We start from the raw sequence: 13,174 nt of genomic DNA, 5'->3' as shown, positions 1-13,174 counted from the left end.
GAACACCTGAGTGTGATGTCCTGCATCTGCATGCCAGCTTATACCTGTCCATACCTCCAGTTCCGGTGCATATGATGTAGTCTTCTGACCTCTGAGGGCACCAGGTGTACACACACACACACACACACACACACACACACACACTGAACAAACATGCAGACAGAACACTCAAACACTAGAAGTTTTTAAAATATTAAAAGTTTTTTTTTTTTAGATTAAAACGCCCCCATTATTCAAACCTCATTGTCTTTGAAATGAACTTGACACGTGAGAACCTTAGGTATCTGGCCCCATTCATGTTTCCTCTCTGCTCACTGCATTTCACTTTGAAATTTTCTTTATTCATAGAGCCCAAAGAAAGCTATGTGCCTCTCCCAACGAACCCTTTCTGATGACTACTGCTCTGTACTACTGCATATACCTTTCATTTTTTTATTTTTATCTTAAAAATGGTGTATGTATGTGCACGTGAGTGCAGTTGCCCATGGAGGAAACTGGATACAGTGAGTTGCTTGTTCTGTCTCCACAAAAGAGGAGGGATGGGGATGTCATGTGTCCCCCTTTGTTCTCAAAGAACACCATATAGGAACCAGACGCACACATTAAATCAGACTTTATTTAGAATATTTCAGAAGAATATACCAAGGACAGATTAACAGCACCTATTTAAGAAACACAAACATTATTTAATAATAGTTAAATCACAAATGTTAATCTCACTGCGTTCCCCAAGCAGGAGTCTGCTATTCCTGTCCAGTGATAAATGCATCATAACCAGTTTAGAAAGCATTCAACTAAAGTCATCCAATCTATGAAACCTTGACTTTGGGCAAAGTCTCTGAGACTACTGGCCCATGGAACAATATCAATTCATAAATTTGGTTGGAGTGTGAGGGGAATTCTCTTCTTGCTGAAAAGTGGACAATAAATTCCACCCCATCTGTGCACCTGAAGGTAAGTTGTGCCAGTGGGAACTCGGTCCCAGGACTGTAGTTTTGAAAATCCTTTGAAAAGGCACTTTTAAATTACAAACTCTTTTTAAAGGAAACTTTTAAATTTAAAATGGAAAGTATTAAAGAGAATTGTTTTATTGACTGAGTGCAATTTTCCTATTGTTCTCAGTCTCAAAATAGCACATGAAATTTGGTATTAAAGGCAGTTTTAGAAACGATTTAATGAGTGTATATATATATATATATATATATATATATATATATATATATATCTCCTCTTGTAATACTTTTGTTCTGAAAATATAATAAAATAATATTATTTCTTTTGTAAATATATCTGTTCTACAATTGTAACTCTTCAAACACCTGAGCTGCAATCCCTGCCCCCCACCCCGAGAAATCTCACTGTCTCTTTATCGATACTGCATCATGTCTGAGACAGCCAAAGTGGGTAAAAACAGAGCAGTCCTTTTCTGGATTTTGGCACTTATCTAGGAGGGCAGGGATGGTCACAATATAGACCAGTTAAGTACAAGTCCGCTAACTTTCCAATCAGGTACTGGTTCCTGTTTACGTCTTGACAGTGCAGTGTTCCTCCTGCTCTCAGGACTCCAATAGCCTGTCCTGGGGCTCTTGCTCTTTTATGGGGAAAGAAGTGTCTTCTTTGAGTTTGCATTCTATACATTGAAGAAAACATCTATACCAGTGCCAGGTGTATTGTGGAGAACTGCCAGCGTGGACTTCAGCCAAGATGATAATTTAATTCACATCAATTACCGGTTGTACCAGAATAAGTTCCTGCTTGTCACGTCCCAGGGAGTTGAGGAACGAAAGGGCACCTCTTCCCGCTGCACCATCTTGGAGCCATCTTACATATCCTGTAGTATACACTTTCAAAGGTAAAGAAATGTACTATGTTCTACTTCAAAAATTGTGGCTAGAATACTGCATGCATTTTGTTAACTTACTTCACATGTACACATCACTCACTTTTCACTAATGACATTAGCTAAGAACACACACAACCTACTATCTAGCACCTCAACTCCAAGAACACACTTTATATACAGTTAGAGCTTACATCTAGAAGAAATACCACATAAGAACACAGCACTGACACAAGACAAAAGTACCGATTTTTCACAAAGTTGTAACAAACGAAGAGGGGAAATCCACTCAAGTTTGAAGCATCGAACTAAAACCAATCTTGTTTTTGTCTCCTTAAGGGCGAAAGAAATACAGCAATTAGTCTTCACACAGCAAACCTCCTTACATGTACAAGCTGCTGTGGTTTCCCCTTAATGTGTATACTCTAAAGATATGGAGGCTTTGGGAGGCAGTGATGGAAACCTAACTCCTATTGGTAACCTTCATGTTCGTTGAGGATTCTTACCCTACTTACCAAAAAGCAGTGAACTTGCCAGTGACCTCGCAGTGGCCAAGTTCAGTGTATTTAAGTTGTCCTGTTTCTTCCTCTAACCAGTTTTATTCCTTATAGCCTAAATGTGTTAATACACATGTTAAACATTTGCTACTGAGGAAGATGTCATATGCAATTAGAAAGGTGTCCTTTCTTCCAGGGTTTTAGGCTCTAGTCTGTTGTTTCCAGCTCATGCTTCTGCCCGCTCATGCCTAAGCTTGGGAGTGGTTTGGGGCCATCAGAAAGGGTGGGTGAGGAGTGGGTGAGTGTACACCTTCAACATGGGAAGTTTGTCATAGCTGATGCTTTCAGTATCTCAGAAGAGATTTGTCGCATCACAGAACTCGCAGAAACCCAACGGCTGCTCCTTAGTACTGCCTTCTAAAACTTGTTGAAATCGGTGTGTTAAAGCACCTGCGACTCCTCTGCAAAGTAGATGCCCTATTATTCTTAAATAAGGAAATCATTACATTTAAAACACATCTTTTCAAAGTCCAGAATCTTCTGCTACTGCACTTATGTAATTATTTGATAAAAAGAATACATTCTTGAAAAACATTTTGGGAGAGTGATTGTGCATGATTATCTGTGAGGCTAATGATGACTTTTTGTGTAATTTCTTACGTTAAATGGCAAAACAACATGTAGAGTAAAAACTCATTAAGTTGTTAGCTCTTTATTGAAAACAGCACAAAACTTGAGGCAGTTGCTCTCTCCACGCTGACCAGAAGCCCTATTGTGCATTAAAAGAAAGTGTCGTCAAGACAGAATGCTTTTAATTCAAGGGTTGTCCTTTTCACACTGTTTTCAAAAGATCTTCACCTTTAAAGAATCCAATTTGCCAAAGAATGGACAGTGAAGAAAAGAGGGAAATTTAGACTGTGTTAGGAGCAGGTGAGTCTCAGCATCCTGGAAGATGTGTGTGCTGTCAAATAACTTACCACACTTGAACAGGTTCTGGTTCCATTTGGATTTTGGATTTGGGCAAACAGTTTTCATTGTTACACTTTGAAGGGGTTGAGCTTTAAAAATAAAATAGAAAGTTCAGTTTCAACAAAGTGTTAGAAACACATTTGAAATCCTGTTTTCTATGGAAACGTTTCTACCAATAGGCTAGGCATCGCCACCTTTCAATGCCTGTTTCAAACCTGTAAGGAAATACCTCTTGCCCCACAAGAAAACTGATCAAATAAGCCACTTCAGCCAGGTATCTTTTAAGCTTCGCGATAGCTCACTGTCAGTCACAGCCCATGTAGACACCTAGGGTAGGGGAGGATGGAGAAAGAGAGGAAAAAGAGAAAGAAACACACAATTGTTTAGCTCCAGGCTACGTCTTATCTCTCCACTTCTTCCTTTGGACCAACTCCCCATTTCCTGTATGCATTTTCCTGGATCCCTTTGGAGGACCTAGAAGCTTTCTTTATATTCTAATTGCATAATTTCCCTTTGTTGAAGTTTGCATTATAGCCTTTGCACCATATCGTGGGGCTCTTCAGTACAGAAATCAGCTCATGCGATGATCTGTCCACCTAGCTCTGCTTTGGGGGCTCCAAAAGTGGTTTGATCAGTTGTTTTTTCTGTCAGTTGAACACAATATGTAGCCCCAGTCCATGAGTTCTTGACCTGAGGGTCAAAGAGTCCTTCTGTCCACAGGCGTCACTTTCCCTTTTACGCCGAGCTAAAGCTGCCATGTTGTAGCTCTGGGGAGGCAGGCAAAATAAACACCAAGACCAGTTCCATACCAGATAGCCCTCGTTTTAGGAAATTTAGAGCCTAATATGTTATATATATGTGTGTTTGGTAGGAATCCTCAAGTCCAATCTTTGACGGGCTTATACCTTTCAGGAAAGATTCAAGTCTCTACTTCTTCCTTACATTTACCTGCCTTGTGGTGGGAAAGGATGTGTGCACAACACCTTTGCCTGAAATGGTAAGGACTGGCACTAATGAGACTGGGGGTGGTGCACTGAAAAGAAAGCAGCTTTTGTTTTTGTTTCGCTTTGTGGACACTTAAACGCTTGCCTTAGAACTAACTTTAAGGTGAAGTAGCAGAATCATAGGAGGGGACAATCCCTCCCTCTGTGCCAGCTTCGGTTTCATGCAGGTCACGGCGGCTGACTTCTGTAAAGGGCCTTTGCTTACGGAATAGCTTCCTCAGTACCTCGTTGATTTCCTTCTTGATGCCCTGGTGCATGTAGCCATAGATATAAGGGTGGATGCAACACTGCAGGAAAAAAAGCCAGATTATTATGGTGATCACCCACTGGGGTACCTGGGTTTGGACATCCACCCACACAGCCAGCACAGCCAGGAAGCAATAGGGCCCCAGCGAAATCACATAGGAGAAAATGATGAGGAAGATCACTCTGGCAGCTTTGCACTGATAGCATCGGGGCAAAGGTGGGTCGCAGTTGCTGTTTCGACGACTGGCTGGAAGGCTCTCCGGGATGTTCCCTGCCTCGGCATCATCTTCACCGAAATGGGTGTCATCCATGCCAGATTCGATGTCATCTTCACCCAAGTCAATATTGCACTGATTGCTCTCTGTGCGGCCAGGGCTGCTCACCAGAAATTCGCTGCTGGTTCCCAGCCCCTCTGTGCTGCAGTTACTGACCTCGTCACTGCCCTTGGACTCAGAAATATCTGGACTTAAATATAGGCTTCTTTCTTTGGTCTTCTTGGCAATGCCCCTGGCTTCCATGGGACCCTCTTCCACCTTGAGGCTGCTTTCCTTAGTCTTGGCCTGACCTTCATCTTCACTCTGGAACTCATTCTCATCCTGGCACTCATCCCTCTCCTTTATTCCCCGTCTATTCTCAGGCTTCACAGAGTCCTTGGCTCTCACTCCCAAGCTGCGGCTCTTGACGTTGTACAGGAGAGCATGCTGCCTACGGGCTGCACCAAACACTGCAGAGTAGCAGCCAATCATAACAACCAGAGGAACAACGATGAAGGACACCACACTGATAATGGTATAGACGGGGCTGGCTCCCCAGATCATGGAACAGAGAGCATTGCGCTCATCAAAAGTAGCCTGGCCCCAGCTGTAGAGAGGAGGTGTGCTCTGCAGGACAGCCACAATCCAGGTGCCATGGAGGAGCATATAAGCACGTCGGCTGGTCATCATTGATGGGTAGGAAAGAGGGTGGATGATGCACAGGTAGCGATCTACTGACACCACCACAATGGTATTGACACTAGCGAAGGCAAATAAGTGGGTAAGGCTAACCAGGGCCGTGCAGAACTGGGTGTTGAGAGGCCAGAAGGCAGGAATGGAGGTGGCCATCACCCAGGGAGCCACGAGAGTAATCTGCAGCAGGTCAGTGACCAGGAGGTTGAAGATGAATCGGTTGCTCACCTGCATCAACTGTGGCTTACGGTTCAATACATAACCGAGCACTACATTGCCCACAAAGGATACAGCGAGGAAGACGAACAGCACAGTGGCTCGGATGATGCCGTGAGCTAGACTAATAGGCATCTTGGAGAGGGGCATGCACGCCTGGCTGCTGTTGTTCTCTCGAGTGTTGTTGGTGCAGGTGGGTGTCATGGTGATGGCGGGCAGGCGGGAGACAAGGTGCAGCTCAGTTTCTGCACCAGTGGCCATCCAGATGCACAGACTGCACACTATCTATGCTGAGAGCGAGAGAAACAGGTGGGAGGATTAGTGCCCTGCAGAGACAAACCTCTGAGTCCAGCAGCATCACTGCAGGGCCCCTCCCTGAGACCCCTGTGCACTCTCAACCCCAATCAAAGCAGTTTCTCCCTCTCCTTTTCTAACTCTTGGGGTCTTGCTGACAGTCTGTCTTGCATTCTCTTCCTCTTGCTTGTCCTTCCCGTTAGAGCAGTGGGCACTCCCTCAGCCTGTCTCCTCCATGTCTCTTGGAGATCAGTTCTCTTTAGAAGAGGCATGCACTTGCACTCTGTATCTGCCTGCTTGTGAGTCTAGATTTCTGTCTCCAGTGTTTTACTGGGGGCACTTTTCCTCTACCACAGAGTGCATGCCCCTATTCCCATGGACTTTGTCTCATCCTTCACTCCATAGTCTTTTTTTTTTTTTTCAATTTCCCACCAGCATATACACAGTCTGCCTATGTCTGGCTGTCTCTGTCCTCTGTCTGATATGCTGTCTCTCCCTCCCACTGTCAGCTCTCTGTCTCTCAAGGCTCTGCGTGGTTTTTTTTTTCCCACTAGTGAACTTGCTTTGTAGCTGTGTGCGCGCCTCTCCTCCTTGGGTCTTTCTCTCTTGGTGGATTTCCCTGATCATCCCTTTGGGCTCCTAAAACACCTGTTTGGCATCTCTGGCTCTCGTGTCCGTGGTCCTCTCAGATTTATGTATCTCAAGTCTCACAACAGCGCTCTTGCTCACATTTCTCTGTAACTCTCCCTAGTTTTCTTTACTGTGTTTCTAAGTACCTAAGTTCTATGTCTTGCCACACGTGTCCCTCCTCCGTCTTGTTCCCTAACACACTAGTGTCTCTGTTTTTCAAACGATGTTTCTAGGTGGGTACTCTCCTGTACTCCAGTTCATCCCTGCCTTTCATTCTCACCAACCTGGTACCATTCAGCCAAACTCTTTTCCCTGCTTCTTCGAATATGCGTACATCACTATCGCTCAGCATCCTTCTCTGAGAGCCCTCCCCCGCCCCCCAGTTTTCCTCCAGCCGGATCTTTGTCTCCATGTACCTCTCTCTGCCGACTTTATCTTGCCATGGAAACCAGTTGCCCCCTTGGCCGCCAAAGCTTTATCAAATAAAATGCGTAGTTTCTCAATGCGCAGTGGCGACTACAGCATGCAAGGTGGCTACCTATTACACTACTTCATGCCGCAAATTCGCCATCCTCCCAATATTTTCCAACCGGCTAGGAATCTGAACCGCAGAGTGGTGGGGGTGAGAGGAGCGAGCTGGGGAGATTGAAGAATAGGTAAAGAGATAGGGTGCGCAGGGACGGGGTCGGGGGTCTGAGAGGGACAGCGCAGGAAACTTGGAAAGAGAGAGAGAGAGAGAGAAAGAGAGAGAGAGAGAGAGAGAGAGAGAGAGAGAGAGAGAGAGAGAGAATATGAGAGACACAGAGAAAGTGATTTGGAAGGAGAACCAAGAAAGAACAAATAGGATCCTTAGAGTTAGAGAGAGAGAAAGAAAAAAAAGATTAAGAATGTGTATGTGTGTGTGAGAGAGAGAGAGAGAGAAAAGGAGACAGTAGGAGACAGGGGCATGGAGAAATGGAAAAAGAAAAAGCTAACCAGAATTTAAAGAGAGAGAAAGGTTTGAGAAGCAAAGAATGCAGTAAGGAAACATGAAAATTAGGAAGAGGGAGAGGACGCAGGAGAGAAAGTGCCCGGGATAAGCAAGGGCACCTGGAGAGCCCTGGCGGACCTCGCGCGCAACATTATTAACCTTCAAGCCTTGGCAAAAGGGTCTCCTGGCACTTGGGTTAGGGGATCAGTTGGGCTTGGGGACCCGCGGGGACCCGCGCGGAGCTCAACAGCTTACCTGTTGCTGCTGGAGACGATGCGCTGCAGAAGCTGAGGACCGATCCCTCGGGGCTCGCCGCTCGTCTGGCCACCTTTCGGGGCACAGGCGGCTGCAAGCTCGCACCGAGTGGAAGGAGCAGCGGGCGCGTCTGGAGCCGGGCACCGAGCTTGTGCCCGCACGTCCGGCCAGCGCGCAGCGCCGCAAGCTCTGAGCTGTGGCGGGGGCGCGCGGCTTCTTAAAGCAGCGCTGTGCCCTCACCTTGCAGCGCCCCCCTCCTCCCCTCTGTCCCCGCCCGCGCCGGTGACGCACGAGGCCACCGAACCCAGAGGAGCGAGGCTGGTGGCAGCGACAGTGGGGCGGGAGAGAGGGGGGGATGACTCGCAATGGACCCACACAGATTTTGTCACTCCGCATCCCATCACAAGCACTCTGAGGCTCACAGACTGAAGCTGTCACCAGGACGAGTTTTCATGCAAGCCCTAACTCCTAGCCCTTAGCTCCTGGAATTTGGGCAGAATCACTGCTACTGACTTTCAGAGTCTTTATAGAGTGGGAGACTCTAGCCTGGACCTCTGAAGACCTCCCTCCAAATACGAACTGTCCTCAGTTTCCAGAGCGGAATCGCAGCTTTGATGTCAATTATTTTTCCCTTGCTCCCATAAACCGCAGCGTCTTACCTGTAGGTTTCAGGAACGTTCCATCTTGAACAAGTTGGGTAATTATTCATCCACACTATGCTTTAAGTCTGTGTGCCTGTCGGTCTCAGTCTCTCTCTCTCTCTCTCTCTCTCTCTCTCTCTCTCTCTCTCTCTCTCTCTCTCCCTTCCTCCCTCCCTCCCTCCCTCCCTCCCTTTTTGCCTCCCTCTCTGCTCTCCACTCTCCGCTCTCAGCTCCATCCCTCCTTTTCCCCTTCCTCTGCCCTCTCCCTCCCTCCCTTTTTGCCTCCCTCTCTGCTCTCCGCTCTCCACTCTCAGCTCCATTCCTCCTTTTCCCCTTCCTCTGCCCTCTCCCTCCCTCTCTTCCCCCACTTCTCTCCTTTTTCCTCTCCCATCTCCCCTATACCATCTTCCTTTGTTTACCTAGAGGACAAAGCAAACTAGAGGTTACCTTAAACTTGTGAGATAAGTACTACTGTTACCTTCATTTCCTAAAGACAGAAGCAGAAGCCAAGTTGAATTACTCAATTTGCCCAAGTTGAAGTAAATTTCGTACCTATTTGAGTAACTAAAACATTTTGCTCTCCTGAAATACATTCAGCGTATATGCATATCAGGCCAAAGGACACACCCTCCCCTGTCCCCATCTTCTCGGGATGGGGGAGAATTTAGGAAGGTGTCTTTGATGGATCAGGAATCATTTTGATTTGACTGCTTCCAAGAGAGGAAGAAGCACTTTGTAGGCAGGAGAGGAGCAGCTGCTCTGTTATGTGGAAGTGCATGGTCCAAGATAGGGCTGCATGACAAGGTTGGAAATTACAGAAGGCTGTGTGCTATGGTATCTTACAGACAGCCTGAGGGACCTTGAAGACAATCCTGAAAACTTTGGGCTTTAACTTGACATCCTTGAACAACTGTTGAAGATCTGTTTTATTATGAGTATACACAAGTATAGTGAGAATAATTAAATAATTAAATATTTAAATAAGCATGTTCTTATCACTCAGCCTGAATACCGACACAATAAACCATTCTTGTTCATTTTTTTTATAAGTAGGGCAATATGAGGAGGTTTCTGCTTTTCCATTCTTTCCCAGATGCAATGCTTGCGTGGGGGCAGGTGGGACACTGAGTGGGAAAGGGCAGAAGGAAATGCTGCCATAGGAAACACAAGAAGAGCTCAACAGGACACACAGAAGGGTCTAGCAGAGTCTTCAGGAAAGAAGAAATTAGCATTGAGAAGAACAAGCAAGGGCCAGGAGGTATTAGGGATAGCGCAGGATGACCACATGATTCTGAGATGGGGCAGGGAGATGCGGCTAGTGCATAGTCATGTCCCAGGATGCTCTTTGGATTTCAAGTCCAGCTTTTGCTCTTAGATCATTTGTCTTTTTCTGCTAGACCCGATTTTATCTTCCCAAGGTTGAATGGTAAAAAAAACCTGGTCGTTTTTCCTGGAGACAGTTTCTATGATAATCACTCACTATTATTAATTTCCAGCCTCACACTGGCCATGGTGCAAGATCCTGGGTGGCATGCACTGTCAAGCATCAGTTGGTTCAGATTCGATTATTTTACAATTGCTTAGGAAGCGTTACTTGCTCCAAATGGCCAGAGACAAAGTCCATTTTTTTATGAACTTTCTTTCTCTTTATTGGAATTCTCCAGAGTGCCCTAACCTGCTGGGAACCAGAAGGAGACAAAGAGCCAACCTCTACTTACCTGTTTCAGGACCAGTTTATGGAGTCTACAGCTATATTCATGGGCACAGCGAGAGGTGATTGGGATGGTGCGTGTGTATCTGTGTTGTGGGAGAAGTTCGGGAGGAGTAAGGCCTTACAATGCAAGCAGCCTGCCTTGTTTGCATTATACTACAACCAGAAGGCTTCCTTAACTAGTGGGGGTGATATTTGAAATGAACTAAAGAGAGTTTGAGAAGACGACTCAAGAAGTCACAGCATCAGTTTTCCCACCTTTATAGTTCAATAGTAGCAAAGGTGGTATTGAGATAATGGTATTTATAGGCTTAAAGTAGAGGGCAAAATCCTTCTAACAAGAAAGACCTAGGGCCGAACTACAGTGATGTCGTGACACTGGTGAGCAGCATGATAGCCTCCAACTTGCCAGACGGGCAGCTCCAACCGTGTATCGACACTGAGAATAGGGAATTTGGAAGGCCTGTGACCTGACCAGGTATAGCTTCTTATCATTGGTGATGATGATAATGATGATGATGATTACGACAACAACAACAACAATAATAATTACTAAGAGGTCTCTGAATGCCTACTATGTACCAGGCACTCTGCTTACTTTATTGTATTTAATCACTGAAGAAATTCTGCTGTTAGGGATTAGGACTGTCATTTTGGATCCCACAATATCTTGTATCCCATTAAGGGGAGAAAAAGAAGCTTGAGAGATTGTTCAGCGATTAAGATCACTGACTGCTCTTCCAGAGGAGGTGGGTTTGATTCCCAGCACCCACGTGACAGCATATAACCATCTGTAATCCAAGGTGATCTGATGACTTCTTCTGGCCTCTGTGGGTGCTGCATGCATATGGTGCACAGACACACAAGCAGGCAAAACATTATACACATAAAACGAAAATAAAGGAAATCTCGAAAAAGAAAGAAAAAAAAACCCTGCAAAGCTGCCTATTGTTTGAAAGGCGCTAACATATGAGATGAATAGTTAGTTATAATGATGATGTGCCACAGTGCCAGCACAGCCCTTAGAGAGGTTAAGTTACTTATCCAAAGTGCTACAGTAAGTGTTGAAGCTAATTACTAAAATCTGCTCTAGTAGACTTGGAAACCAGCATTTCCTAGACTGCTTTAAGGAGGGTTATGACAGTAGGGTTTCTCAAGGCTTAGCCAAGCCATTGTTTTTAGATCAGGTGAAAGGGGACTAGGAATCATTGGACTTGTGAGGGTACACAAGGAACTATGAAAAAGTTGACTTTTGTAGGGAACCAATCTAAGTTCTAAGTCATATCTTTTTCTGCTTAAGAAGCTCACAATAAATCAATGGGTGAAAATATATAATTTTGTCCTGGATTGACTGCCGTGGACGTGTTTTAATTTTTCAATGATTTGAGCTATTCTGGTAGTATTTACTTTCAGCCAACTCCTAGGAGTTGTGGCTGCAAAACTCAATCAAAATGAAATAGCATCCAGGTGTGAGCTAATAATTGACCATTCTGTAGCCTAAGGAAGCATAAAGTTTGGATTTCAAAGCTATAATCTATCCAGATAAACTGGGTTGTAAAAGAAAGTGAGTAGGAAAAAAAATCACTGTATGAATTAGAACTAAAGAGCATAAGGCTTGGTTTCTGTCTTATTTTTGTGGCTAATTTGCAATATGACTTTGGGAAGACTCTGCCTTTCCTGGTCTCTGTTCTGCAATCCACCAAATGAAACCTGAGGGGAAGTAGTGGGGAGGATGATCCAAGGTCATCTTTAAGAACCCTATCAGTTTGTGACTCAGAATTTTTACTTTTCACCTGGTATTACTAGGAATCCAAAACGTAGTCTAAGCTGATTATGTGGAAAAATGGAGAGCTACACTGATTCTTGCCATAGAAGAGTAGCAGGAGCTAGATTTAGCCCTTTACCTCAAGGAACTTGAAAAATATGCAAAACACGTGAAATAATGGTTATCAGGCATTTGGAAAACATGTTGTACAGGATTGTGATCCGTGGGACGGGGGAGGTAGTTCTACAGTTGTTCTCGTGTGTGACCTAGAGAGAGTTTTCATGAAACTCAAGATGAACCTGCATATCCCTTAGTTGAAGAGACAGATTTTAAGGACCCAGGAGATAAGGACGGCTCCAGAAGAAACTCTGGATATGTCTGTAATTTGTTTCCCACAAGTCTCTCGCTGCATCTGGGTCACAATCACATGAAGAAATTACAAGGCTGGGAGAAGAACCATTCTGAAGAAGCAGGGAAGTGATTTCTAGAGTCTTACATGGTTCTGAGTTGCTTAACTCCTCAATACTCAGGCAGAAAAAAAGCCCTCATGATAACCAATGACGTCAGGAGACTGCCTCAGGGGTAGAGCCCAGTGAGCCTTAGTGGAGTTTGTCTGGTCTAACATAAGAAAGCTTAAATCAAGCATCAAAATGCTCCATCTATTTCCAAAAGATTTTGCTACAACTTAGAGCAAGGCTCATCAATACTTAAAGGGCTATCTAGCACTCAATGATACAATTTCTCAAATCGGAAACCATCATAAGGAATGCAAAATAGAAAAATGTGTCCCATGGTGCAAAAAGGAGCTCGTAAATGGTAAGTAACATAGGTGAGAGAATTGGTAAGCAATTACATTACAATAGTTTATTACAAAACATGCTTCCTATGCTGAGGAGACACAGGTTCAATTCTTATGTCCACAGATAAAGTATATAATGCCAGAAGTTTTTATTACATGTATTAGAATACTATAATACATTGTAGATTAAAACCCTAGTGACATTGAAGGCCTAGCAATAGAAAATGTCCAAAATCAAACAGAGAGAGAAATAAGTTAGAAATAACAGAACAGAAGAGCAGCAAGATGTGGGACAACTTTTTATGGCTTTAATGCATGTGGAATTGGACCCCCAGAAATAGGGAGACAAAAAAACATTATTTTAAGAAGTAATGGCTTAATTTTTTTCCA

General features: G+C 44.5%; 1 protein-coding gene and 1 pseudogene across 2 annotated transcripts; one reads left to right on the top strand and one right to left on the bottom strand.

Annotated features, from left to right (window-relative positions):
* The window catches only part of LOC125415360 (transmembrane 9 superfamily member 2-like), a 144,912-nt pseudogene extending 140,525 nt beyond the window's left edge, over positions 1 to 4,387 (top strand).
* On the bottom strand, positions 1,198 to 8,660 carry Gpr101 (G protein-coupled receptor 101). 2 transcript variants are annotated; one of them, XM_085684359.2, is made up of 2 exons: positions 8,528 to 8,660; positions 1,198 to 6,009 (listed from the first exon to the last, which is right to left on the bottom strand). In XM_085684359.2, the coding sequence occupies exon 2, from the start codon at positions 5,978 to 5,980 to the stop codon at positions 4,409 to 4,411; it is 1,572 nt and encodes a 523-aa protein (XP_085540485.1). In that variant the 5' UTR covers positions 5,981 to 6,009; positions 8,528 to 8,660; the 3' UTR covers positions 1,198 to 4,408. The 2 variants fall into 2 exon arrangements, with proteins under 2 accessions (XP_085540485.1, XP_048313696.2); XM_048457739.3 differs by lacking the exon at positions 8,528 to 8,660 and adding an exon at positions 7,869 to 7,988.
* Between the last annotated feature and the right edge of the window lie 4,514 nt (positions 8,661 to 13,174).

Source organism: Myodes glareolus, chromosome X (assembly GCF_982192425.1).
Source record: "Myodes glareolus chromosome X, mMyoGla1.1, whole genome shotgun sequence".
Taxonomy (NCBI): Eukaryota; Metazoa; Chordata; class Mammalia; order Rodentia; family Cricetidae; genus Myodes; species Myodes glareolus.
The sequence above is the reverse complement of the archived record's forward strand: the minus strand, read 5'-3'. Positions and strand labels throughout refer to the sequence as shown.

What these genes read in the sequence shown, in the direction of transcription:
- Gpr101 (XM_085684359.2), bottom strand. Translation starts at nt 5,980, where the DNA reads ATGGCCACTGGTGCAGAAACTGAGCTGCACCTTGTCTCCCGCCTGCCC.